Source organism: Camelus ferus, chromosome 6 (genome assembly GCF_009834535.1).
Source record: "Camelus ferus isolate YT-003-E chromosome 6, BCGSAC_Cfer_1.0, whole genome shotgun sequence".
In the NCBI taxonomy this organism is placed as follows: Eukaryota; Metazoa; Chordata; class Mammalia; order Artiodactyla; family Camelidae; genus Camelus; species Camelus ferus.
In genome coordinates this window covers 20,097,928-20,125,607 of record NC_045701.1, presented here as the reverse complement: position 1 = coordinate 20,125,607, position 27,680 = coordinate 20,097,928, and the positions used below count along the sequence as shown (strand labels likewise).

At 35.1% G+C, this 27,680-nt stretch overlaps 1 protein-coding gene across 2 annotated transcripts in view; it reads left to right on the top strand.

The window, feature by feature from the left end:
• Positions 1-27,680, top strand: part of GOLM2 (golgi membrane protein 2) — a 93,006-nt gene that overhangs the window by 19,955 nt on the left and 45,371 nt on the right. For both annotated transcript variants that reach the window (XM_032481329.1, XM_032481328.1), the window contains exons 2-6: positions 10,688-10,742; positions 15,427-15,529; positions 17,359-17,449; positions 20,886-21,030; positions 21,353-21,433. In XM_032481329.1, coding sequence (XP_032337220.1) covers positions 10,688-10,742; positions 15,427-15,529; positions 17,359-17,449; positions 20,886-21,030; positions 21,353-21,433 — 475 coding nt within the window. The remainder of the gene's footprint in view (positions 1-10,687; positions 10,743-15,426; positions 15,530-17,358; positions 17,450-20,885; positions 21,031-21,352; positions 21,434-27,680) is intronic.

Here is a 27,680-nt window from a genome sequence, read left to right as displayed (position 1 = left end):
GATAGCTTTCTTCATGGTATCCCATCGTGGTTTTGATTTGCATTTCTCTGATGACTAATGATGTTAAATATTTTTCCTGTGCTTCTTGGCCATTTTTATCTTTGGAGAAATGTCTGTTCAAGTCCTTTGCTCATTTTTGAAGTAGATTGTTTTTGGTTGAGTTATAGTTCTATATGTAGTCTAGATATTAAATCCTTATCAGATCTATGATTCGCAAGTATTTTCTCTCCATCAGTTGTCTTTTCACTCTGTTAATAGTGTCCTTTGATGCATAAAAGTTTTGAATTTTGATAAAATCCAATTTTTTAATTCTTCCTTTTGTTGCCAGTACTTTTTATGTCATATTTAAGAAACCATTACCAAATAGAAGGTTACAAAGAGTTCCCCCTTATGTTTTCTTCTAAGAGTTTTACAGTTTTAGCTATTGAATTTAGGTTTTTGATCCTTTGAGTTAATTTTTCTGTATGGTGCTAGGTAAGGGTCCAGCTTCAGTCTTTTGCATGTGGTTATCCAGTTATTTCAACAGCATTTGTTCAAGAGACTTTTCTTCCCCCATTGAATGGTCTTAACATCCTTGTAGAAAAATCCATTGACCATATATATGAGGATTTATTTCTGGGCTTTCTAGGGCCAGACTCTTAGAAGCCTTATATGCCATACTAAGGAGTTAGATTTCACACTCATGGCCATGGAGAACAATATAATCAAATTTGTATTTTGAAGAGATAATTATGGGTGTAGTATGGAGAATAGTTGTAGAGAAAAGAAATTGAAGTCAAGATTAGTTAGGAAATATGTTACTGCAGAAGTTTAGGCAAGAACTATGGGCCTGTTGTTGTGCAGCAAATCCCTAGAACTTTTTTGTCTTGCGAAATTGAAATGCTGTACCCACTGAACAAAACTCTCCTTTTCCCCTCTTCCAGCCCCTGGCTGAAAATGAATTTTTTTTTTTTTTTGATTTGAGAAAAAAATTTAGTATAAAAACTCTTACAGTGGCATAAAATTAAATCATGTTTAATTGCACATATATCAAATCCTTAACAGAGCAAAATTATATTAAATTAGAGCCTTTAGAAAATCGAGGGCATGTACTCACTCTAGGTGCTGAGAGCTGAAGTGAGCTCTTGTAGAATTATTTCTGGAAAAATGAGTGTCAGAAGACCAAGGACTGATACTGCCATGAAATTTTTTATTTGAAAGTAATGAATATGATCAGTTGAGGTAACTTTCACGGAAAGTGAGCTGAAACCCAATTTTGGCCTTCTGCTAAGTAGAAGGATTATTGTTGAAAGTAAATTCCTCTGGTAGCCTAGCTGGGAACAGCTTAAATGCATTCCTCTTAAATCCACTCTAATCAGGCTTTTGCCGCTGCCACACCACCAGTATCGTTTGCAACATACCAGTAATTTCAGGGTTACTAAATCTGCTTGTTAATTCTCAGTCATCATCTTACTTCACCTGTGAGCAGCATTTGATAAGTTGATTACTGCCTCCCTCTCCTCCTCGAAACATGTTCTTCATTCAGGAAATCTAGCTTTCCTTCTGCCTCACTAACCATTCCTTCTCGTTCTCCTTTTCTGGTTCCTACTCAAACAGAATGCTCCAAGGCTTAGTCCTCCGACCTCTTCTTCATCTACACTCAGTCCTTTGGAGAGCTCCTTCTGACACCTCTTTAAATATCACCTATGAACTGTTGATTTCCAAATTTGTATCTCTTGTCCAGACTGTCCCCTTGAGTTCTAGGCTTGATACTCAACTCCTTACACATCATTTCCTCTTGGATGGCAAGTATGGTTTTGGACTTAAGCCAAACCCCTCTTCCTACCCCTACCCCAGAACTTCTACTCAGTCTTCCCCAATTCTCAGTTAATGGCAACTCCTTCCTTTCATTTTCTCAAGCCAGACACTTTGGAGTCGTTTTTGACTCCTTCTTTCTCACCCCTACGTCCAGCTTAGCAGATCCTGTTAGCTCAGCTTCTCTTGAACAGAAAATTGTCTTTGTTCACATCTGCATTTTCTCTTCCTGTTCCTAATATCTCAGCATCTTTCTACCTAGCACTGTGCTCTTGGCTTCCTTGATGCTAGACTCTCCTGTTTTTTTCCTCTCAATTCTTAATGTTCTTTACTCGCTTTACTTCTGTTCATCATTAAGTGTTATGGTTCATAGTTTTCTGTCTGAGATCCTCTTCTCATCCTACTCTCTTCCTAAGCAATCATACTCACTCAGAAAACTTCATTTAGGCTGATGACTCCAAAATGTGTATCTTTTATCCAGACCTCTCTCCTGTTTCTTCTATATTGCTGTATTTCTAGGCCTTCTACAACAGTGTCTTTCACTTCATAGGTGTTCGATAAATGTTTTCCTTATGACTGGCTGAGAGAATGAATGACAAAAACAAACTTTAGTGATTCTTTGTGATTCTTCTTAACAGACCAAAACCAAATACTTTGTATCCCCAGGCCTGCACATAGTGGATATTCAGTAAATGCTTTATAAATGACTTATCCAATAAAAATGAAAGAGTGAATAAAAAAAACCTTTGTAGTGATTCATTATAGCCAACCAATACCAAAGGCCTTGCTAATTCTCTTTAAAAATGTAACTGAGTATAGATTAAACCAAAACTTTCTTCAAGAGAGACTAATTCTTTAACAGATCAAGTAAAAGTTGCAGATGTGTTTGGAATGTTAACTGTATGCAATATATGAGTAGTAAGAATAAAAGGTCAGTCACCTACTGACTACTGATCGAGTGTATGTACAGTGGTCCTGACCACAGACTCTGGTCTGGGACCACTTGGGAGAATATCCAGAATTTATTATAGGCATATGATGTAGAGCACAGTTTCCTCATCTGTGAAACGGAGAGCCCACCTCACAGGGAGGTTGTGAGGACTGAATGCAGTAGTTCTGGTACAGCACTCAGCACAAGACCTGGCACAAAATAAACATTTAATAGTTATTATTAATGATATTCCATTTTGATCCAACTGGTATAGGTGCCAGCCAAAGATGTACCATAGATGAGTAATTGCTAAACACGGCTGCTTATCAGAATCCCTTTAGCTTAAAAAAAAAAAGTTATTGGGCCCATCCCCAGACTGGAGTGGGGTCGGGGAAGCAAGAATACATATTTCTTAAAGCTCCCCAGGTGATTTTGAGCATCAGCCATGTTTGGCAGTTATGTTACAGAATATAGAACTGTCTCTAGAAATCATCTGAGTATGAGATGTAATCAGAAAATATGTTTCTGGTGTGCCAGAAATGATATCTGTAAAAAGCCAATTGTATATAACCTTTGGTATCAATGGTCATATTGGTGCTGACAGCCCTAGAACAGGTCATAATGAAAGTGAAGCATACACAGCTGAGCCATTTTCAAGGTCCCAGAATGAAAAGAAAAGCAGAGCAACTGAACTGGTAACAGCTACCAAAATTAATTCAGAGTAGCCATGTGGGATGGCTTAAAGAGCTTCAGAAAGAGGTGGTGGAAATACAAAGATTAAGTTTTAGGTATTAGAGGGAGAAAGATTAGAGGAAAATAGATGAATTAGCTGGGGATGAGCAAGAGGTGCTACAGAAAAATATCAGGAGAAGATGATTCTTACTGAAAAAAAAAGAGATAAGAACATATGCCTCAGAAGAAGGAAAAAAAAAAGAAGAGGTCTCAGGAAGGATAGTAAATACATTTTAAGCACTTAACATGGAAAGAGCCAAAGAGAGCACAGATAATCAGTCCATTATAGATAGACTCCAAATCCCAGAGAAACAAGTATTATGGAAGGGAAGAGGTCAAGTAAAGCCTAACTAAGGCAATGAAGGTGATAACAAAGGGAAATAAATGAAGAAATTCAGAAGTATTGAAGGATGATTCAAATTATATAAATAGGGATAAAGTGCAACTTAAGGTAGGAGAGTACGTAGTACAAAGAATATGGAGCATAAACTTCTAAGGAGTCATCCAGCAAACACTGAGTGTTTATTGGGCCAGGCAGTATACCAAATGCTAGACACACAGGAATGAATGAGAGAAGTTTCGGTTCTCATGGAATTCTCGTTTCTGATGAACCTTGAGGGTAGAAGAGAAAAAGTGACATTCTTTTTGGAAATAGAACTGCATATGATGAAAGAATGGTTTGTTTTTGAAAGGATTTAACATGAGGCTTTCCACAGTAGACTCTGGAGCTGGGCAAGGCATTTTGAGCACTGTGGATTTTTGAAGGATATATTGGAATCTGGGTTGGAGTCTATCTGACCATAGATATAAAATAGGCAAAGGAATGGGGCTGTGTTTCTGAATGTATGTGTGTCTGTCTGTCTGTTTTCACACATCTATCTCTCATCCCCAAATAAATATGAAAGAGAAAATTATTATTTGTTGTCTTTCTTGAATACTGTAAATAAGGATATTATGGGAAAAGTCTGAAAGTAAGCAAAAAGGGACCTAAGAAGCCAGACAGTGAGAATCCTTTTATAAAACAAGGATTAAATAATACTTCTTAGAATTTATATACTGTTATGCCTGTCTGGAATATACTTAGGGTAAAAAAGAAGGTATAGTCATCATTCAGTATCTGAAGGAGATTGGTTCCAGGAGCCTCTGTGCAGAGATGGATGCTCAGGCCCCTTGTATAAAATGGTGGATACAGAGGGCCATTTGTATTCCTGTAGCCAGTATTGCCTGTAGCATTTTATTTGTATAGCATTGCCAACTGTATGGCTATAGCACTGCCAGTTCAACAGAGAGTTTGTGTAGCAAAGTGAAATAATCTTTTTTCCAATCATGCAGTAGTAAGAACTCAAATTAATTTCTCAACAACTGGGAAGTTTTGGTAGAATCATTTAGAAAATAAGCAAGTTCCTGTTAGAACACAAGGAAATTAAATCTATGAGGAGGAAGAATCAGCTCCCTTTTGAAAGTGAGGAGGTGGTAGAAGTATTAAAAGAAGTGAAGGCTCTCAGAGGAAGGGTCAAAGCCAAGGAAGTTAAAGAATTAAAGAGATCTGTGTGCAGAAATGATTAATGAAAAACATAAAAGTAAAGAAAAACAAATTGAAGAAATTGAAACAAACATTGAAAATCAGAAACCAAATTGGAGAAGCCTTTATACACAGACCCAAGATGGTGGAAACATAAGATTAAAGCCAAAATGAAGTCATTGCTTTACATTCTTAGATTTTATGAGAATACAAAAGAGTATTGGTAGGTAAAAACATTCAGATTTCCTTAGAAGGGTAAGATTGAAAGCTAGAAGAATTCTTTGTCAAACCATTTTAGGAGCTAGATAAGAAATTTGGAGGTTGGGTTGTGTATGTGGAAAGAAGAGGTATCAGATGCCTGTAATTTTACAGTGTCAAAAAGATGAACAGATAATTTTGTAGCAGACATCTAGATTCTAAAAGTGATCAACATAATAAAATTACTGTAGAAGGAAAAGAACTTCTGGGTTTAATGGTCTACCAGCTTGGCTCTGTAAGATCTTTGAGCGAATCCATGGCACCTCTGTTCAAAGGCATACGGAAGGTGAGGTAACTAGCACAGTCAAACTAGTGTTAATAGGAAGTAAGAGAAATAGGGAACTGGTACCTGCTGATAGTACTCACCACTGAATGTAAGATTTTTGTGAGAATCCTGCTGGAAAGGTTGATAGAGATTAATAGAGGACATGAGATACCAAGGGAACAATATGCCATACAGGGGGCCTGAGAAGCTAAATGAAAAATCCTTACATGGCAAAGGAATGAGGTGGGAAATAAATTCATTCTACTTAGATTAAGAAGGGCTTTTATTTAGACAAACTATGATTTTCTCTTTAATACCAATTAAAATACATTGTTCCAGAGCAGCTTTTGAAATGTGAGGACTTTATATATAAGTCATGGGGATCAGCGTCTTCATTCTCAATAAAGATTGAAGAGAAAAATAAAGTGATAAGAATAAAGCAGTACCACCCATAATATCCTTTACTACTATTGTAGTCTGTAGATTGAATTTCCCCTCCTCCATTAAAAAAAAATCTTAAGAGTGTAAGGATATAAAAGAGACAGTCCAAGGAAGCTGAGGCCACTCATTGCCTAGAATTCAAGAATAGCATCTCTCTAGCCGTTTCAAAAGCAAGTTTAAAATAAAAGAGTACAGAGAAGCTAGAATAGCATCATAAAAATGGATAAAAAAACAAAGTAATGCAAACTTGTTGAAAGTAGGAATAAAGGCTGGCTATGTTCTTTGGAGGGGCAAAAAAATGCAAAAAGAAATTGGATTGTGAAAATACAGTAATCTCCACTTATCCACAGGTGATCCATTCCAAGACCCCCAGTGTACACATGATCCACAGATAGCACTAAACCCTATATACTATGTCTTTTACATACATGCATACCTATGGTAAAGTTGAATTTATAAATTAGGCACAGTGACAGATTAACAACAGTAACTAATAATAAAATAGAACAATTACAATATACTGTAATAACGGTTATATGAATACAGTCTCTCTTTCTCAGAATATCTTTTCTATACTCATCCTTCTGATGATGTGGGATGATAAAATGCCTGTGTGGTGAGGTGAATGACGTTGGCATTGTGACGTAGCATTAGGCTACTGTTGACATTCTGGTGATATGTTAGAAGGAGGATCACCTGCTTAGGGTGCTCTTGGATCATTGAGCCACGGTGCTATCAGTGGTTGGATGTTAGGAGCAGATGATGTTGATGGTTAGGGACTCCAGGCAGGATGGAGTGAGTTGCCCCAGATTTCATCCCATTACTCATTACAGTGCACAATTTAAAACTTGTGAATTATTTCTGGAATTTTCAGACCACGGTTGACTGCTGGTACCGGAAACCACAGAAAGTGAAACCACAGATTGGAGGAACTACTGTAAAGGGAGTGGGAAAGAAAGTAGACATAGGCTAATTAGAAGTTAGAGAGCAGTTCTCAGTGGTCAGTAGATCACATAGCTGTTGGTGTTTCCCTATTATGCAGTCTTACTCATCTCGTCCTCCTACTTTAGAAATGTAAAATCATCCTTAATGTTTCTTCCTTTACTCCTGTATCTAATCAATTAGTAAGTATTCATTTTTCCCCTTTAATATCTATTACATATACTTATCTCTCTGTTCTCATTCTGTTATCTCTCATTCTCATTCTGTTCTGTTCTCTGTGTTTAGACCAGAGGTTGGCAAACTTTCTAGAAAGGGCCAGATAGTAAATACTTTAGGCTTTGCAGGCCATATCATGATCACTGTAGTCCCAAAGCAACCATAGACAATATGGAAATGAATGGGTACAGCTGTTTCCTATAGAACTTTATTTGTAGACACTGAAATTTGAATTTCATACAATTAATGAAATATTCTTTTGGCTTTTCTTTCCAACCATTTAAAAATGTAAAAACCATCCTTAGTTTGCCATCCATACAAAAACAGGCAACAGGCCAGATTTGGCTCACAGTCCATAGATTGCCCGCCTCTGGCTTAAACCAATATTTTCTCTCACCTGAAAAACAACAGTAGTCCTCCACTCTCCTACCTGGTCTCTCTCTCTAGTCACTTCCCTCTGGCCCACTCCACTCATCACAGTGAAGCCAGGTTGCCTTTTTAAAATACAAATTGGATTTCACTACGTTGTTGCAGTCCTTTAAAGGTTGACCATAGCCAGTGGAATGTATCTGCACTCCTGGCAAGACTCTTCGTAATATGGACTTTGCTTAACTTTTTTTTTTTTTTCCTTAGGAATTCTTTTTTGTTGGTTAGTTGGTTTGGAGGGTGGGGCACAATTAGGTTTATTTATTTATTTATTAATGGAGGTACTGGAGATTGAACCTAGGACCTTGTGCATGCTAAGCACACACTCTACCACTGAGCTATACCCTCCTCATCTTGCTTACCTTTCTAGACCCATTTCTTACCATTTACCCCTGACTCTGTTCCAGCTGCTTAGAACTGCTTGCAGTTTCTGGGATGTGCAGTGTTTTTCACTTCTAAGTTTTGACACTTTTCCTTACCCACTCCCTACTTCTACCTGGTAACCTCTGCTCTTCCTACTGGACTTATTTGAGCTATCATCATCTCCAGAAACCTCCTCTCATTCCCTCAAAGATGGATTTAAATGCTTCTACTAAGTTCTCCCATCATGTCTGTAGAACCCAATAACAGCATTTATTTTACTATATTATAGTTACCTATTAATATGACTGCTTCTCCTAAATAATATACTTGAGTGCCTAGTGTCTGTCCATTATTTTATCTCCAGTTTTCTGTATGATGCCCCCTGGTACCCTCAGCATTTTTATTTTTCTTTTTGCATTAAAAATGGACATAATTCCTAAACCATAAAATTTGCCCTTTTAAAGTATGAGATTCAGTGGTTTTTAGTATATTCATGATGTTGTGAAACCATCTCCCTGTTTAATTCCAGAACATTTTTATCACCCCCCAAAAGAAACCCTGTGCCTATTAATAAGTCAATCTTCATTCCTCCTACCTTCAGCCCCTGGCAACCACTAATTACTTTCTGTCTCTATGGATTTGCCTAAACTGGACACTTCATATTAGTGGAATCATAATATTTGTCTTTTTGTGACTGGCTTCTTTCACTAATCGTATATAATATTTTCAAGGCTCATCCATATACCAGTGTCTAATTCCTTTTTACACCTGAATATCAACATTATATTTTAAGCTTCATTATTTGAAGCCTCCAGGACTCTAGGGGAAAAGGAGGAGGGACCCCTAGACTCCCACTTCTTCTTCAACTAGAGCAGATCTGCTTTCATTAGTTATTTGTTTATGGATAAACTATCATTTGATATTTGAAGGTCTCTGGCTCTCAGATTGAAGACTAGACTCCACCTGGGGCTGAAGGGCCCTCCATAGCCTTTTTTACCCCAACCTTTTCTTTGCTGTTATTTCCCCTGTATCATATGCTTTAGCTGGATAGTACTTTGGTGGGGTCATCATATTTCTCATGCTTTCTTGCCTCTGTGCCTTTTCTTATGCCACCTCCTCTATCTGAAATGCCCTTTTCTACCTATTTAAAGTTTTGCTTAGCCTTCAATGCCTAATTCAGATAAAATCCTTTCCATGAAACTTTCCCTGATCCTACCATAAGAATTATCTCTGAATTCCTATTTATTATACTACATTTGATACTACCTTGCCTACTGATTCTTTGAGACTGCTCTCATGTTTTCTAATTATTTTATACTCTACTATTCAGTACTTTGACACAGTAAGTTCTTAAAACATAATTGAAAATGTCATGCACACTCTGGAAAATAGCCAGGCAGTTACTTAAAAAACTAAACATAGGCTTACCATACAACCCAGCAGTCTCACTCCTAGGCATTTATCCCACAGAAATAAAAACTAATTTTTATGTAAAAATCTGTATACAGTTTTTCATAGTAGCTGTATTTGTGATAGCAAAACACTAAATGTTCCACAGTAGTTGAATGCTTAAACAAAGTACAGTACATTCTTATCACAGAATACTACTCAACAATTTTAAAAGTGAAATATTGATACATGCAACTATACATTATGCTGATTAAAAATTCTCAAAAGGTCATATACAATATAATTTTATTTATATAACATTCTTGAAATGACAAAATTGCAGAATGGAGGACAAATTAGTGATTACCAGGATCGGGAATAGTGGGGAAGGAGGATAGATTTGACTATAAAGGACAGCCCGAGGGAGATATTTGTAATGATAGAATAGTTCTATATCTTGATTTTGATGGTGGTTACATGAATCTATACATATGATAAAATAACATAGAACTGCACATACACATTATACCAATGTCAGTTTCCTGGCTTTGATGATGTTGTGTAGCTACATAAGATGTACCTACTGGGGGAAATTGTCTGAAGGGTACCTGGGACTTCTCTGTGCTATCTTTGCAATTTCCTATGAATCTATAATTATTTCAAAATGAAAAGTTTAATTTTTTTTTCTTTAGAGCTTGAGGTGGTATTTAGCATAACCATTTCAGCACTCATGGTGCTGTTTCTGATAAATATGAATCAATCTAAGTCTTTCAAAGTAAAGTTACTCTTGAGGCTGATGAAAGAACCTGTTTGTAGTGATATTTTAGTTGTATTTTACAATTAGGTGAAAATTGTTTAAGCAAGAAATGAGACACAGTAGTTCTTTGTGTATGACTTCCTGGCTATCCAAGGCTTTGTTTTAATTATTAAATTAAGTGGTAAGCCTTAATTTGAGTCATATTTTGGTACACTTTTAAAGTCCTGGGGTTCTTGTATACTGCTCCTAGAGAACAGTGACTACAGCAGTGAATCCTGTACAGTATTTGTCATCTTGTGGGAGCTTGGTAAACAATTACTTTTGATTTGACGTTAATTGATTCAAACCATTTTTTTCTTAATATAGAGTTAAAAATCCTCTGGTAAGATTTTGATAAAACATACCATTAAGCAATATTCAACTCAAACTTCAAAACCTTTGAAAATTGTTATACTATATATAATACAAAATGAATATTCTTTTGCAGATTTAAAATGAGTATTAAAACATCAGAATGTAGCTCTAATTCTTTTTGGAAAGTGGTATGGTATACATAACTTAAGGATTTTTCTTTTGTATTTATGATCGAGCTCAAAGTGAATAGGAACAAAATTACATGTTCTTTAGTAAAATGAAAACTTTTTTTTTCAGGTTAAGCTACAGAGCAACATATCATATCAGATGGCAGACATACATCATTTAAAGGGTAAGGAATTTAATTTAATTTAAAGAAATTTAATTACAGATTAAAGGTAAAGGACACTAAAATCCTCAAGAATTAAGAAATCCTCAAGTTAGACAGCTAAATGGAATAGAATTTTTGAACAAAGCTCCTCTGATGGCAAAATGTTTATCCTTTTGTCTTAAGATATAATCAAAATTTTTTATGTTGCTTCGTATGTAATAAATGCAAGTTAAAATTTGAGATCCACATTTTAACCTTGTGCTGTAGACAGAGTTCATGCAATGAAATGTTAAAAGAATCCTCAAAGAAAACTGAGGTGTAGCTTTGGAGACCTTCAAATTTCTAGGGAAAAAGTAAGGGATGACCCCTCTGTACTATGTCCAGTCTGCTAAAATATTCCTCTGTACTATGTCCAGTCTGCTAAAATATTCCATTCCAGTCTAGGGATGCTTTGAACAGGTCATCCAAGCTTAGCATTTCAGATACCCTGGGAACAAAGAAACCTAGAACAAAAAGAAACCAGGAAGAAACCTGGAGATAGATGATTAGATAGATAGACAGATAGGTAATTTTTTTTCACTTAGATGAAGTGACAGGAGATGACTAAAGATTTTATGAAAAATAGGTAAGGAGAACAAGCTTTGTGCTCTGCTTACATTACTTCACACCTTTGGAGTTTGGGGTCTGAGGACCACTCTTCTCCCTCACACTCTTTGGTTATGATATTATATATTTTAAAACTTTGCATGTAGTGGCTCAAAGTTTATATATGTGGGTAACACATGCTCTCTTATTTCAAAAATGTATCTTTATAACCATTTTGAACCTCTCTAGATAGAATTAGGTAATGTATTTTTAATATCCTCTTGAAGAAGCCAACCTAAGCTGACTTTGTAATTTAAGTTTTGTTCCTTACCTAGTAAAACCATTAGGAAGTATTATTTGTGTGTTATAATCCCAAAATAGCAATTACTAATTTTTTACTATCAGTGATTTAATACAGCTTTGATTTGCTGTTAGAAATTTTGTTCCTGGGTGGCCACATTTGTTTTTGTTGCATTTGTGTCCATAGTCTACTCTTTTTGACTCACAGGCGAGTGCTGGATGACACAGAAGATGGCTCACTATCAGTGCCGCTTTCAACTTGCAATTTTTACAGATGATTCTGCTTGTCATCAAAGTATATTTCTTATTAAATAGTAATAGATAAGTTGAAAAAGAAATCCTATGGCTTTTGCTAGTATGTCTCATAGAAAATGACAACCTGTATACTGAGTAAAAATCTTCATTGTACTATATGTATTGAAGTAGATCTTGAGATGTTTTGAAATTTTATATGATACTCTTCTGCAGAGAAAAAGGCTTTGATTTGAACTCATAACTGCAACTTTTGGTTTTAGTGCAGCTACTGAAGCTTGGACTCTTGAGATTGAATTTCATGAATATGACTTTGGCATCTTGGGAACTATTTCTGCTGAAACAAACTTCTTGACAAATTGACTGTAAAATCCATATTTAGCTCTTTTCATTGAAATTAATATTTGATACAAAGGAATTACTACACATCAAGTTTCTGAAAAACAAAAAAACCCTTATGGTAGTTAATATTTTCTTGAAAATAAAAGGATTGGGAGTTGGTTTTTAATGCCTGAGAAAGTAAATTAACATTCTAGTATACATTGATTTATTTTGAGAGCTCACCTTATTTTTACCTACTACTGAAAGAAAATTTGAAATCAAAATTTTCCAGAAGTAAGGTTTTTGGGTTTTTTTTAAATTTTTGTTTTCCTTTAAAAGCTCATCCTAGGCAATCCCTTTCTTAACCATATCTAATCTTTTGAAGTTAAATTGAGGGAGTATGGCCATGCCTTTCTATAGCATACCCTGGTTTTACTGTCAGAACTGGAATACCCTGCACAATCAACTTTGGACCTGATCTTACATTAAGTTAATCTGAGAATCCTGCTGTGGTGACTGGGAGCAGCCACACTAAACAAAGAGTACCTTTGGGTTCAAAACAAAGAAAACACATGACAATCAGTTGAAAGTGAAATTATGATACAGGAAAATTTTTTCTTTAGTTTTCCTTTCTGATCTGTTTACTTTTTCCCTTTCAAGTCTTTGTTTTGACCCACTCAAAGAACCAGTCAGCTTCTTGCTTTGTAATCCTTTCCTTGTATTCAAATAGGTTGGAATCTGGTATTTTATGTGGACTAGAGCTCACTCATACTGATGTTTGTTTGTTTGTTTGTTTTGCCAGTTGAATGTTAGCCTTTTATCTCCACTTAGAAATGAAAACTTTATTTCTTGATAAAGTTATTTCAAATACTGTTAGTGAGAAGCTTTGTGGGGAGGTGGAGGAAGCCATCCTAAGTCTTGAAATCACACTAAGCCTCAGGTTCATGCTGAAGGTAAACTTATCTGCTTCAGTTAATTTACTGTGTTGGAAAAAAGAAGCCCAAGTGAGTCCTAAAGATCATCAGTTGAGGTCCCTTCCCTAGCAGCTGCTAGGTAGTGCTGATTTAATTTAATTTTTTTTAATTGTAGTAACTTTTCAGTTCTGGAATCTTTCCTGCCTGAGCACAGGTTCATGGAACTGGCTAACTGTCTGTAAGTTCCAAGGCTTTTTGTCACTACCTCCTGCCAGGATCTGTTTCTATACAATCAACATCCATAACTGAGGCCAGATTTCTGCTACCTTCTAGCTGTCTATTTCTTAGTAGGTGGGTCCAGGGAGGATGTGTTGTTCAGGGATACTTGGCTTCAGATTTGTTACTTTTATCTAAGGTGGGAGTGATAAGTAAAAAAACTACAGAAATCAACTATTTTTATATATTGAAGAATTAATTAGAGTAAGAAGAGAAATTTAAAATGTGGCTTGACTAAATTCATAGAAACAAGAGAACAGAATGGTGGGCTGGGGGTGTGTGGGGAAAATGAAATGTTGGTCAAAGGGTACAGACCTGTTAGTTATAAGATGAATGGTTTGGTGATCTAATAGACAGCATGATGATTATAGTTAACAGTACTGTATTATATACTTGAAAATTGTTACAGAGTAGTTGTAAAATGTTCTCACCACAAAAAAAGTGGTAATTATGTGAGATGATGGAGGTGTTAGCTAATGTTATGATGGTAATCATTTTACAGTATATAAGTGAAGTGAATCAACACCTTAAACTTACACAATGTTATATCTCAAAATAAAAAGTAATAATAAACAAAAAATGTAGCTTGAATATGCAAGCATAGTTATTAACTATAAACATTTTATGTAAATCATTTACTTTTCATATTTAATTATTAATACTGTATAATAGCTGTTATTACACATATTGTTAAACTTTATATACCTTAGCCAATGTTCATTTGACTTTAAAATTTTTATTTGTTGTCATTACCATAGTTATGATTCCACAATAAAATTTAGAAAGTAGGGGAAAAAATATGCTCAGAATCCTACCACTGAAGATAATCACTGATAGCACTGTAATATATTTTTATTCTACTCTGGGTTTTTTTCCATATGTATATTTATATTATAAATATATTTATATCTGCTTTTTAAAAACTTACAAGCATTTTTAGAGTGCCTTTAAAGTAATAAAACTAATTCTGTAAGCCTTCCATGAAAAATAGATGTTATATTATAGCTATAATATTAGTACATTATGGTTAGGTATTATATTTTAGTCTTATTTTTGTTTTTGTTTTGAGGGGGAGGTAATTAGGTTTATTTATTTTTTTAGTGGCGGTACATGGGGATTGAACCCAGGACCTTGTGCATGCTAAGCAGGTGCTTTACCACTGAGCTATTTCCCTACCCCCTAGGTATTATACTTTAGTCTTAATAAACAGATGTTGTTTATATAGAATAGACCTCTGTTCCCATTTATAAAAATTAAGACTTCCTTAGCTACTACTTTTGCTTAACTGCTAAGGATGTTGGCTAATTTTTTAATATTCTGTTTAAGAAAATGACATTTCTCTTCTCCGGATGAATTTCTTTTATTTATAGGGTTAGATGAAGAGGGATTAACTCTAGAAAATGTGGGGGGGCCAGTGATTATGGATTAAATATTCACAAAAAAGTATCTGGATTTTAAAAATTTCTCCTCATGTTGGAATTTCATGTTATTCATTACAACTAAAACTTTTAGCTGTAGTTCAGAAATTTATAAGCTTCTAAAATGGAATTTTGGTATTTGTAGACCTAGCCTCAGTAGCAGAACTAGAAATGAAATCTAAAGTGATTGGTACCTAAGCTGGGAATCAAATGTGATTTAAACTGAATTGAATTCTGTACCCATAGCCAACACATCTAAAAAATATGATTTTTCACCAACTTTTATAAAGCAGATAGGTTTAAAGAAATAGGTAGTTCTTTTTGTACTGTTTCCCCAACTTAGTATACTGTCTATGTAACGTGGAAAGACGTGTAATTTTTTCATATTTCTGATAGATATGAAAGCCACTTAGGCTATCTTGTTCTAAAAATGAATTGTATTGCCCACACATGTGTTATAAAAGGCAATTAAAATTAAATGTGGTACTAAGTATTTTATTTTAAAAAATAATTTAACCCCCGAAGGTATGAGTAAAGAAATTGAGAACTGCCTGTAATTTTTAAAAACCCCTACTCTCTCAATAGGAAGCATTAAAGTGACTAAACTTTATTCCTTTGATTCTTACCTTCTGTGTGTAGAGCAACTTGCTGAGCTTCGTCAGGAGTTTCTTCGACAAGAAGACCAGCTTCAAGACTATAGGAAGAACAACACGTACCTTGTGAAGAGGTTAGAATATGAGAGGTAAGACAGTACATGCAATAAATATTTATGAATCTTGAATATTTGTCCAATTTTCAGACAATTTAATTCTTCCTTTCTGGCTTCTGTTTTTCTTCTCTTCTTTCACTTTATTAGGTTTTTAAAATTCCTTTTCTATTGTCTTTCTATGCCTCTTTGAAGTTCATTCTCTTTTATTTTGATATGTTGAATGCCATGAAAATATCTCTTAGAAGTCATATTGAATCTACCCATGTAGCAGAGTTCATTGTGAGACAGAAAATCTTGCAAGACTTGAGTTTTATTGAATTAGATATGGCAAAGACTGAAGAAGATTCTGTGGTTCTTTTCAAGGGTCATCCAGAAGATGAAGCCAGCACTGGGGTACATCCCCGGAATAGTTGAGGGACTAAGTGCCCGTTGCTTCTCCTGCTCTGCACTTCAGTCTCCCGGCTTATACGTGTACATTCTGTTGGTGATAAGGTCAAGGAACCTCTTAGGGGCCTTTTTAGCAATCACTCTTTAAAAGGCTTTATTATATCTCGTATCAGTTTTACAGTAAAAGGTATTTTCTAGGTCTGCACACCAAAAATTAGAAAGATTCACCATATTACCATTTCTGACTTCTTACTGTTGTAGGTTATCAATATGCATCTACCTTACATATATGTATTTTAACCTAACAGTGTTCAATAATTTTCCATATATTTTAGGATTAAAGACTGGCATACTTAGTGGTAATATATTATTCCAGCAATGTTAAGGTACCAAAGCTTGTTTAATCTCTCCCAGTTGCTGGACCATTGTAGGAGTTTTCCTTTTCTCACTGTTATGACTATCAGTTATTAAAATATTTGTGTGAGATGGATTTTCTCCTGTTACTTCATTGGTGTATATTCTCAAATATAGAGTTTTGAGACAATGTTTTATTGATTTTGTTGTTCTTATCACATGTACAAAAGATTGCTTTCTAAAATGATCATACTAATTAACCCCACCAACATTGGCTTTTATAATTCTAACTTAATTTTGCTAGTATAGGAATAAGGTAGTACTATATATACATACAGGAAGTTTAATTTGCATTTTTAATGGTGAAAGTTAACATTTTTCTATATATTTATTATTTGTTTATTTTTGCATGAACAATCTACTAGTGTCCTTCGACTGCTTGTCCAGTGAAAATTCAGTCTTTTAATATTTTGTACCTTTACATTTTTTCTTGCTGGCTCCATTCTGTCTTTTTTTTCTTTTTTCCCCTTTATTTTTTGTTTGTTTGTTTTTTGTTAGTGGAGGTACTGGGGATTAAACCCAGGACCTCACACATGCTAAGCATGCATTCTACCATTGAGCTATACCCCCTCCCCCTATTCTGTCTTATTTATTAGTTTCTTCCATTCTTGCTTTTATGGTTTAGGCTTTTATTACTGTGTTTAAAGTACTAACTATTTGATGAATCATCTTCTGCCACTCCTTAACTCTCATAATTCTAGCTTTTCTTATCTATTACTGTGTGTTGGTTTCACAGTTTTCTCTTCTGAAGTGTTTTTCTCTTCTGTGATTGAAGTTGGCTTTGAAAATTGTTTCTTTATAAATACAGTATATAAAAATAAATTTTTATCTTTCTGGTTTGTTTTAATTAGCTTTATCAATGTTTTTATCCTCTATTAAAGATTCAAATGTCTTAAGAATTTTGACTGTGAGCTGTTTTTATGTCTGCTCTTTGTCCTTCCGTACCCAGTCACCTGCTAACTGAATGCTTTATTTTTATAAATGTACGTCTTCAACTTCTAGACAACTTTAAGAATCAATCCAAGATGATACAGTCTTAAAAGAATGACTTTGTAATTTAGTTTTCAGTGTGGACAACAGATCAAGGAATTAAGAGTACAGCATGAAGAAAATATTAAAAAGTTAGCAGACCAGTTTTTGCAGGAACAAAAGGTAAATTTTAAAAATACTTGAATCAAAATATGTTCTTGTTATAAATCTTATAATTTAGGAGTTACAATTTGTATTTTTGTCATAAAACACTGTATTTTTAAGTATATTACCCTATCTAGTTCTAAAAATGCCATGCAGTGGCTTTACTGATGAATAAATTAGACATTTGCAAAAATGTAACCTCAACTCTTAAAACTAATTTTGAGCTAAATGTCTTTTAAAAATAATTTTTGCTGCTTATTTCTCAATTTGTAAGTGGGTAACATTTTACTGAAAAATCAATTACTTACTATTTTATGCTTTTGAGAAATGGAAAAAATTGAGAAACTTTTCCCTTAATTATCAGTCTTTGTTATTCTGAATTCCTTTCTTAAAACACAGAAATGAAACACTAGCCACTATTTTGATTCATTTTGGGGAAGTGGCAAATTCTTTTGTTAATTCATTTGTTTCCAGTTTATATATATTATGAAGGCCAGGCTAGAAATGGAGGGAATTTGTCTGAAGTTTACTTGTCATTAGCATGTTCATTTTTTACACCCCGTAATCTAATCTGACTAGCTGTGGTTTGTATAGTAAGGTCTCGTGATTTAAAGTAAAGAGGGATTGAATAGTAAAAAGTATTTATCTTGCTCTTTGGTAGCATCTCACCTACAAGACTAGAAGTTAATGAAACCAGACTTTTGTTCTTAGCTATTTCACTAGTTTACAGCATGAGATTGAGGGCATCGTTTTTTCAATCTACAAGGTAGAATAGCTGCTGCCTGTCTGTAGTCTACCTTGAGGAGGTATGAGGATAGATTGCTGGAAGATGGCAGGCCTGAATGAGCCACCATAGTGGCATAGAGGCATTGAAGGCACCCAGAAGGTATACTGAGACGCTGGATGGTAGAGGAGCATAGGAGAACACAAAAGGAAGGGGAGGAAAGGCTTGCTGTTGCAACTGTGTTATTACAGTGTATAAATAATAGGATGAACTTGCTCTCTTCTCTTCTCCCAAGAATCACATATATGAGCGTTTCCCTTTTTCCAGGAAAGTGTAGTTCTCTCTTTCTGCTCTTTTATACCAGGCTATTTTTATATTATTAATTAACTAATATCCTCTCCAATTCTTTGCCCTTATCATGCCCTCAATTGATCAAGGTGGGGAGGGATGGAGATGCTTAAGAGAACCTTCTCCTTTCTAGGGTGGTGCACTAGCCCTTACTCTTCAGATCAGCTGCCTGATTCTACTCCTCATCCTCATTCTCTGTTCTTCAACTACTATAACTGTGAAATTTGAGTTGTTTTTCACAGGAACAAATCCATTGTATCCTTTATGAAATAAGCATAAGTTGTGTTAAGGGATTTTTTATTTTAAACTAAGCATAGGCCTATCTTAGAAATCACTCTGGGGAAGGGGTCAGCAAGCTAAATCCAACCACCTGTCTGTTTTCATACTACTCGTGAGCAAAGAATGGTTATTACCTTTTAAAATGGTTGAAAATCAAAAGAATATTTTATGACATGGGAAAATTATAAGAAATTCACATTTTAGTATCTAAAAATACAATTTTATTAGAACACAGCCACATTCGTTTACTGCTTTCATGCTACAAAGGAAGAGAAGTACTTATAGATCAGAGGAGACTAAGAAGACCTTAGGACTTAAGTGCAGTGTAGTATCCTGGATTGGATCCTGGAACAGAAAAAGGACTTAATGGGAAAAGTGGTGAAATCTAAAGTCTGGAGCTGAGTTAATAATGTACTAATATTGGTTACCTAGTTTTGCGAACATACTATGCTAACGTAAGATGTTAACATTAAGGGAAATCGGATGAGGGGTGATTACTTTTTTGTAAATCTAAATTATTTCAGAATAGAATGTTTACTTAAAAACAATTAGGTGATCCCCTTAGCAAATCACCAACATTGCATTTAGAGAGCCATCTTATTTTATTAATAATATTTAATATTAGCAATTCACATAAAGGTATTGCCATTAATAATGCATCAGAGGGACATCTTTATTAACTATATAAATGAAAAAGTATTCTTGACCAGTAGTTTGACTTTTAAGTTTTATTTAATATTGTTTGTTTTATCCACATCACAAAGCAATCAAGTGCTATGGAAATATCCTTATGATGTAGCATTATAGCAAGTGCAGAGATGCAGGATGGCTGCTCAGGTTGTGCCTCATGGATTGTCTCACCTTTGGCCTTCATAGCTGACATGTTCAGAAATTTCAGTTTATCCTTTCATTTATCAACAACTAAGCTCTCAGAATTGGCTATAGCTTACTGAGTTCCTAAAAAATGTGGGAGTGAAAAAGGCTGAGGTTTGAATCCCTTCTCCACAGTTCTCTAGCTCTGTAATCTTGGACAAGCTCCTTAACTTCTTTAAGCCTCAGTTTTATTTTGTTTTTCCCAAAACTGTTCATTCATCTCTACTAGAGGGTAGATTTGAAAACAATTTGTAAACTATGAAACATTGTGCAAATGTTTTGTTGATTTTATCGCCCAAGTACACTGGAATACCTATACCCTTTCTTCTCTGTTGTGACAAATTCTTACAATTTGGCTCTTATTCTTCTAGATTTCCTGTACTACTGTTTTTTACAGTGTTACTAATGATTACATTACATAGTGCTTTAGAGTTGACAAAACATTCATGTATGCATTAAATGTTAATATGGCAACCCTAGCTTGTGTACTTGACTCCTTGCCTCACCCAATTTTCCACTGAGGCAACTCAACCAATATAAAAGAGAAAACTGTGCCCCACATAATTGAGTCAGGCCTAACCATAAACCTGAGGATTCTGGTTTCCAAGGAGGTGATATGGTTAGTTGAAGCAGGTTGCAGGGAGCATTGACTTGTATATTGTTCTGCCATTGCTTCCTATGCTTGAGTGGCCGGTGCACCTGGGAAGAAGTTTGCCTGTTTTCCACCCTAGCTGTTTATGCTTGGGGTGAACCTGACAATGTCAGTAGCCATCTGTCACACTTGAGGGGACACCTGTGTGCTAACCAACTGCTGTCTGCTGTCTGCTGTCCTGTCAGTTATAACATATGCCTATACAGAACCCACCTTGCCCATAACACCCAGGACAATGCCCAACTTTAGGCCTCCACAGCAACCTGCAGTGCTCAGCAAGACTGTCTTCTCACAGAATCACTCCCTCAGCCTAGCCAAAGAGAATTACCTCTTCCTAACGTTTTAGGCCATATATTATATTTAGAGACCTTTAAAAATGTTACTTATTCTTTGTCTTCATACCAGTTATAAAAACTGAACAGAAAATAACATTATATCCCACACATCCAAGTGTTGGAATTTGGACCCTTGGTGTATGTTTCAAAAAAGAAAAAATGAACTGTTTCAGCATATTTAATTAATAGTTGTGTCAGTAGTTTAACATTTTGAACTGAATAATATTTACTGTTATCTAACAGCAAGAGGCCCACAAGTTTGAATCAAAAGATGGAAATGAATTGGATATAAACAATCATGCAGGACCTAAAAACATTCTAAACGTAGCTGAGAATGCTGCAGGCAAGAATGAAGAACCTTCAAGCAATCATATTCCACATGGGAAAGGTATTACTATTATTTTGTATTAATACAATACTGACTTTTTCTTCTCATTTTAAGTGAACATTTTCAGTCATAAAGAGTAGTGTTTGATTTTAGTTCAGTTATGATTAGGTGTCGATTATTTCAAATTTGGAAACTTTAATAGAGAAGAAAAAATAGTAAGTTATTTTAGAGTAAGTTATTTTTATAGTTTGCCCAAAGCAAACTATAAAAATATTCAGTCAGTGTAGCTTATTGCTTTACAAACTGATTGTTAAATTCCTTCAAAACATTTTCAATCTATGCTAAGGAAAATATAGAATTACATATTTTGTTACTTGGGCAGAACAAATCAAACGAGATGGTGACGCAGGAATGCCTGGAATAGAAGAGAATGACCTTGCAAAAGCTGAAGATCTTCCGACAGGTAAGTAAAAGTTATTAGCATATTTAAAGCAATCATGTTATTTTTCATGTGACTCTGTTCTTTTTTTGAGTAACACCTGAGAAAAGTCACAGTATCTGGGTGATTGATACTTCCAGTTAACCAATTACCCATTAATTGCCAGCACTTGTTTTAGATAAAATTTTTACGAGAAATTTTGCTAAAATGTATAAAGTACTTATCTTTGCCTTAAGATTCAACCATATTTGAACTTTTTCTTGATAACTCAGAGTTATTGCTCACAACGTTATGCTATGTTAAGGGCCATTTATGTTTATTCAAAATATATATGACTTATTTCTTTCAGACTAAATGTTCCCAGACTGCTGTGTTGTTGGTGTGCTTTAATATGGCATAGTAATACCCTTATATAGGTTTTTAGGACTTGACTTACCCTTTCAGTTAATCACCCTACACTTCAGTTTATTCACTTTTTTCTTTCTCTTCTTTTACTGTTTGTTCAGTGTATAGCTCTTTCCTCGTTAATGTATCTACTGATGGAGTAGTAGTCCATTGTGTGTGTGTATGTGTATGTTGATGAACACTTAGGTTGCTTCCATATGTCGGCTATTGTAAATAATGCTGCTATGAACATTGGGATGCATGTACCTTTTCAAATTAGTGCTTTCATTGTTTTGGATATTACCCAGGAGTGGAATTCCTGGGTCATATGGTAGTTCTATTTTTAGTTTTCTAAGTACCCTCCATAGTATTTTCCACAGTGGCTGCACCAATTTACATTCCCACCAACTGTGTACAGGTGGATTGATTTTTCTTTATTTTTGATTTTCTGTAATTTGAAACTGACATGCTGTGAAGTAGTGTTTTATTTGTTTGTTTTGGGTTTTTTTTTTTTGTTTTTTTGTTTTTTGTGGGGGGGGGGCATTTTTGCTGCTTGGTGTTCTCTGAACTTCCTGGATCTGTGGTTTGGTGTTTGACATTAATTTGGAGAAATTCTCAGTCATTATTTCAAACATTTCTTCTGTTCTTCTCTCTACTCTCCTGGTATTCTCATTACTCATATGTTACACCTTTTATAGTTGTCTTAGGTATTCTGTTCTGTTTTTTCCCAGTGTTTGTTTGTCCTCTTGGTTTTTTGAGGATTCTGTTGTTTATCCTCTAGCTCAGAGCTACTTTCCTCAGCCTGTCTAGTCTAGTAATAAACCCATCACATGTATGCTTCATTTTTGTTAGTGTTTTGATCTCTAGCATTTCTTTTTGGTTCTTTCTAGGATTTCCATCTCTGTACTTACATTGCCTGTCTGTTGCATGCTACCTACTTTATCCATTAGAGTTCTTAGTGTATTAATCACAGTTAAATTTCTGGCCTGATAATTCCATCATTTTTGCCATGTCTGGTTCTGAAGCTTGCTCTGTCTTTTCAAATTGTATTTTTTGCCTTTCAGTGTACCTTGTAATTTTTTCTTGATACCTGGACATGATGTACCAGGAAAAAGGAACTGCTGTAAATAGGCCTTTAGTAATATGGTGGTGAGGTATGGGGGGAGGGGAAGCATGCTGTAGTCAGTCCTATGATTTGAGTCTCTGTCTTTTTGTGAGCCTGTGCCTCTGGACTGTGAACTTCACAAGGGTTTCAGGGTTTCTTAGTTTTTTCCTCCCCCTTAAGGACAGGATGGCTAGAGTGAGCTAGAGTTGGGTATTTCTCTTCCCCTGGTCAGGTAGATTCTGATAATACCCTAGCAGGTTAGGCTCTGTTTAACTAGTTTCTCCAAAGGGCAGACCTTATCAAGAAGAACAGAGTGCTTTCGTGTATTTCAGAATGGTTCCTTTTGCCCCCCCCCCGCCCAAGGGGATTTTTCTACAGTATTTACTGTGGGAACCTAGTTGAGCTGCTGGAGGTACATCTCACAATATTGTGGGAACCCCCCGACGACTGGCTTCCCCTGGAGTTTTTAGCTCTGAGTTGTCCATACTGAGCCTCTAGTAATTAATTGATTACAGTTCAGGTTTTCCTACCCCAGCACTGGTTCCTGTGGCAGTTTCTGTTCATTAGTCTCTCCTGTAAATCAAGACCCCTTGTGTTTGCCTGTCTCTCTCTCCAGTCATGGTGGTAATTGTTTGCCCTTGTCATCCTCCCTTCTGGACCCAAGAAGAATTGTTGATTTTTCAGCCTGTCTAGCTTTTTTCTTGTTGTTAGGACAGAGTGGCATCTTGTAAGCTCCTCACGTACAGGACCAGAAACCAGAAATCCTCTGGGTTAAGTTTTGAACATCTTTGAATTGCTGGTGCTTTGCTTTGAAACTCATTGTTCATAATTATTTAGAGAAATAATTTGAGTATAGAGATTATTTTCACGTAATCACTGGCGAAGAGAAACTTTGAGCTGTGTAGTCAGTACGATGCAAACACAAAGGAAAGCCATGTTGTATCCTTGTATCTTGAGCTCCCATTATGGTCATGCCTTGCACCAGTAAAAGTGTGTAGTTGAATTACCAAAATATCCTTAGCAGTGGGGGAGTGGTCTCTGGAGTCAAATTGCTTGGATTCAAACCCTTGGCTCTATCTCTTAACAAGCATGTGACCATTTATTTGCCCTAATCCTTATCTATGAAATAGATAATAACAGTTTCAGTCTCACAGGGTGGATGTGAGATTTAAATGTAAAGCACCTAAAACAGTGCCTGGCACATAACCACTGCTATATAATAAACCTTAGTTGCTGTTGTTATTATTGTGATTATTTTTATCATTAGAAACATATTATCTCCTTGTCACTCCTTCTACTGAGTGTTGTCTTTTCTCCCCCAAGTAATCTATGGTCAAAATTTTTAATACCAGTACAAGTTCCGACATATACGTGGAGGTAGAGAAAAGAACACATCCATGTAATTCTAAAACAGACCCTTAAGTGTTAATGGCAATTTTGTTTACAAAGCTAGGACTATATTAGAAACTGCAGCAGAGCAGAGCTGAACTATCTTAAAATATAGCTCTGAAACAATCAAGAGGTATATAGCATGTGCCTATGGTTAGCATGATGCTTAAGCTTCTCAGCTTCCTAAGTCACAGAACTAAACCTCAGTGGGTTTTGCTTATTTTTAATGTTGATTTGGAGTTAGTCACTAAGATTTTATGGGAGTCCTACAGTTTAACCCATTACCTTCTTGACCTGAATATTTACCTATATACTATTATAGGCACCTATAATTTTAGGCGGCTACATATTTATGTTACTAGTTTTAAACTTTTTTATATTTGAAATTAAGAGAGGTAATTACAGTGATATTTGAGAGGAGAAATAAGATAGAAAATGTTTTAAAGAAACAATGTAATCTATCTTCTTTCTTTCTTTCTTTTTTTGGTAAAGATCTTTTTCTTAAGGTTAGAGATTATGGTGGGAGGGAATATCTCAAGTGGTAGAGCACATGCTTAGCATGCACAAGGTCCTGGATTCAATCCCCAGGACTCTGTCAAAGAAAATAATTAAATAAAAACAGAACCTAATTACCTCTCTCCACACACAAACACTTTAAAAGGTAATAAATAAATAAATAATAAAAGTTAGAGCTTTTAGAGGAAAAATTATCTAAAATTTATAAAAATACATTAAAAGATTTTAACTAATTAAATCACTATAAATAGATGTTGACTTTACTCTTAGGCATCTTGTAAAACAGAAATTGGCAGACTACAGCTTGGTTGCCTGTTTTAATAAATAGTTTTACTGAAACATTACTATGCTCATTTGTTTATGTATTGTCAATAACTGCTTTTGTGCTAGAACAGCAGAGTATGGCCTACAAGCCTAAAATATTCACTATCTAGCCCTTTAAAAAAAGTTTTCAAAGATTCTTGTTATGGAAGAAACAAATTATGTAAAATTGGGCAATTTTTGTTGTTTTTGAAGGGGGAGAATACACATAATATCAAAGTATACATATTCCTGAAAACTGCTACTAAATGTACATAGACTTCTAATGATACATTTGGTTTATAATTGAAAGATATTTCTTTCACTGTCATATTTCATGGATCTGCAGTTTATACCAGCCACAATTAAAGGAAAAGGAATCAAAATAGCATCTTGAACCAGCAAGTATCATCCAGAGAGAATAGGATAGTTAGGACTAAGAGGCTTTGAGGGTTTAATTTGTACCTATTTCTCTCACTTTCTAAAAACTGTACTTCTGAAATATTGTGTTTTAGTGGTTATTCTAGGGATTACTATATACATCCTTTATATATCATGGTATGTTTAGAAATAATACTGTATTATTTCATGTAAAATATTAGAATCTTACAAAGATATAATTCCATTTACTTTGCCTCATTCTTTGTGCTGTTGTTGTTATATATATTATTTCTATGTGTTAAAAATCCCAATATTTTCAGGATTATTATTTTTACTTTAAAAAACCTTTTAAGAGAATGGGAGAAGAAAATATTATGGTCTCTTACATTTGCCACGTATTTACTGTTTCCAGTGCTCTTCATTCCTTCCTGTGGATTCTAATTTCTATCTTGATTATCATTTTCCCTTCAGCTTGAAGAACTTCCTTTAGCATTTCTTGAAATGCAGGTCTTCTAGCAACAAATGTTTTCAACTATGGTTTATCTGAAAACATCTTTATTTCATACTCATTTTGAAGGATATTTTTACTGGATATCGAAATTTGGGTTGATTTTTTTTGTTTGTTTCAGCACTTTAAAGATGTATTCCACTGTCTTCTAGCCTCCATTGATTCTAGGTCAACCATTATTCTTTTTGTTGTGCTTTTGTATTATTGTTTTTTTTTTCTCTAACTGCTTAAAATTTTTTCCCTTTAGCTTTAATTTTTATTAACTTGACTAAGATGTACTTTGATACGGTGTTCGTTGTATTTATCCTGCTTGGTATTTACTGAGGTTCTTCTGTCTGTTGGGTGATTTTTTCACCAAATTTGGGGGATTTTCAGCCTTTATTCACATTCAAACATTATTCAAAAAAATGTTCAGCCCTCTTCTTTTTTCTCTTGGCATTCAAAGTACATGAATTTCAGACTGCTTGATATGTCCCACAGGTTCTGAAGTTCTGTTCAGTTTTTTTACAATAATTTTTCTCCTTTAATTTGTTTAATGTCTTTGATATGTCTTCAAGTTCATTGATGCCTTTTTCTGCAGTGTTTAGACTGCTGTTCAAAGCCCATCTAGTGTATTTTTCATTTTAGATGTATTTTCAGTTCTAGAATTTCTATCTGGTTCTTGTGTTAGCTTCCACTTCTCTGTTGGGTGTCCCTATCTTTTCTTTTACGTGTGTGTGTGTGTGTGTGTGTATTAATAACAGTTGTTTACAAGTCCCTGTCTGCTAATTTTAACAAGTGGATCATCTTTGAGTCTGTTTCTGTAAATTGCTTTTTTTCTTGATTATGGGTCATATTCCCTATCTCTTTGTATGTCTAGTAATTTTATTGTGTGCTATATGAATGCCACACTAAGGAAATACAGATTTTGTTGTCTTCTTTTAAAAGGTATTGAGTTTTGTTCTTGTTGACAGTTAAATTACTGGTGGATCCTCTTGATTCTGTTATGCTTGGTTTTATGTTTGTTAGGACAGGTCAGTACTGATTTTGTTCCTAGTCTGAGGGCATGGCCTTAACTCTAGGGTGTGACCCCTGCTTTTAAAGTAGAACTTTTAACATCTCATCTGAATGCTCAAGATACTCCGTGAAGATTCTGTCCTGTAGCTAGGCCAGAGATCCATCGCCTCCAAGTGGTGCATGACCTTTGTTATTTTTGTTCAGCTCTCAGCCCTGCGGTAGGTGCTCTGTGTTAGGCCCCATAGAGTCTCACCCTATATATACACAGCCCAGGACTTGGCCAAAGAACACATGGAATATCCATGCAGATTTCTGCTCCTCTCATCTCATGTATATCACTTCTTCCAAGAATTGGTCTTGTTCTGCTGGTTGTCTAGTGCCTGAAAACAGTTGCCTTATCTCTTTTGCCCATATTAAAAATTATCTGGGGTGTGAGAGGGTAAGTCCAATACTGGTTAGTATGTCATGGCTACAGGGGGAAGTCCATGTTATTATTTTTAAATTATATAAATGGATCTTTAAGTTTGAAGGAACTTCAGTTCACAGACCAGGTCTTAGGAGCCATATGAGATCATCATTTGAATAGTCTCTGTAGATATGTACCTGTATTTCTTAGAAGGCTGAGATGGCCCCGCTGGCCAGTATTTGAGCAGTTATAAGTATGTTATATCTGTTCATGTACACAGAGCGAA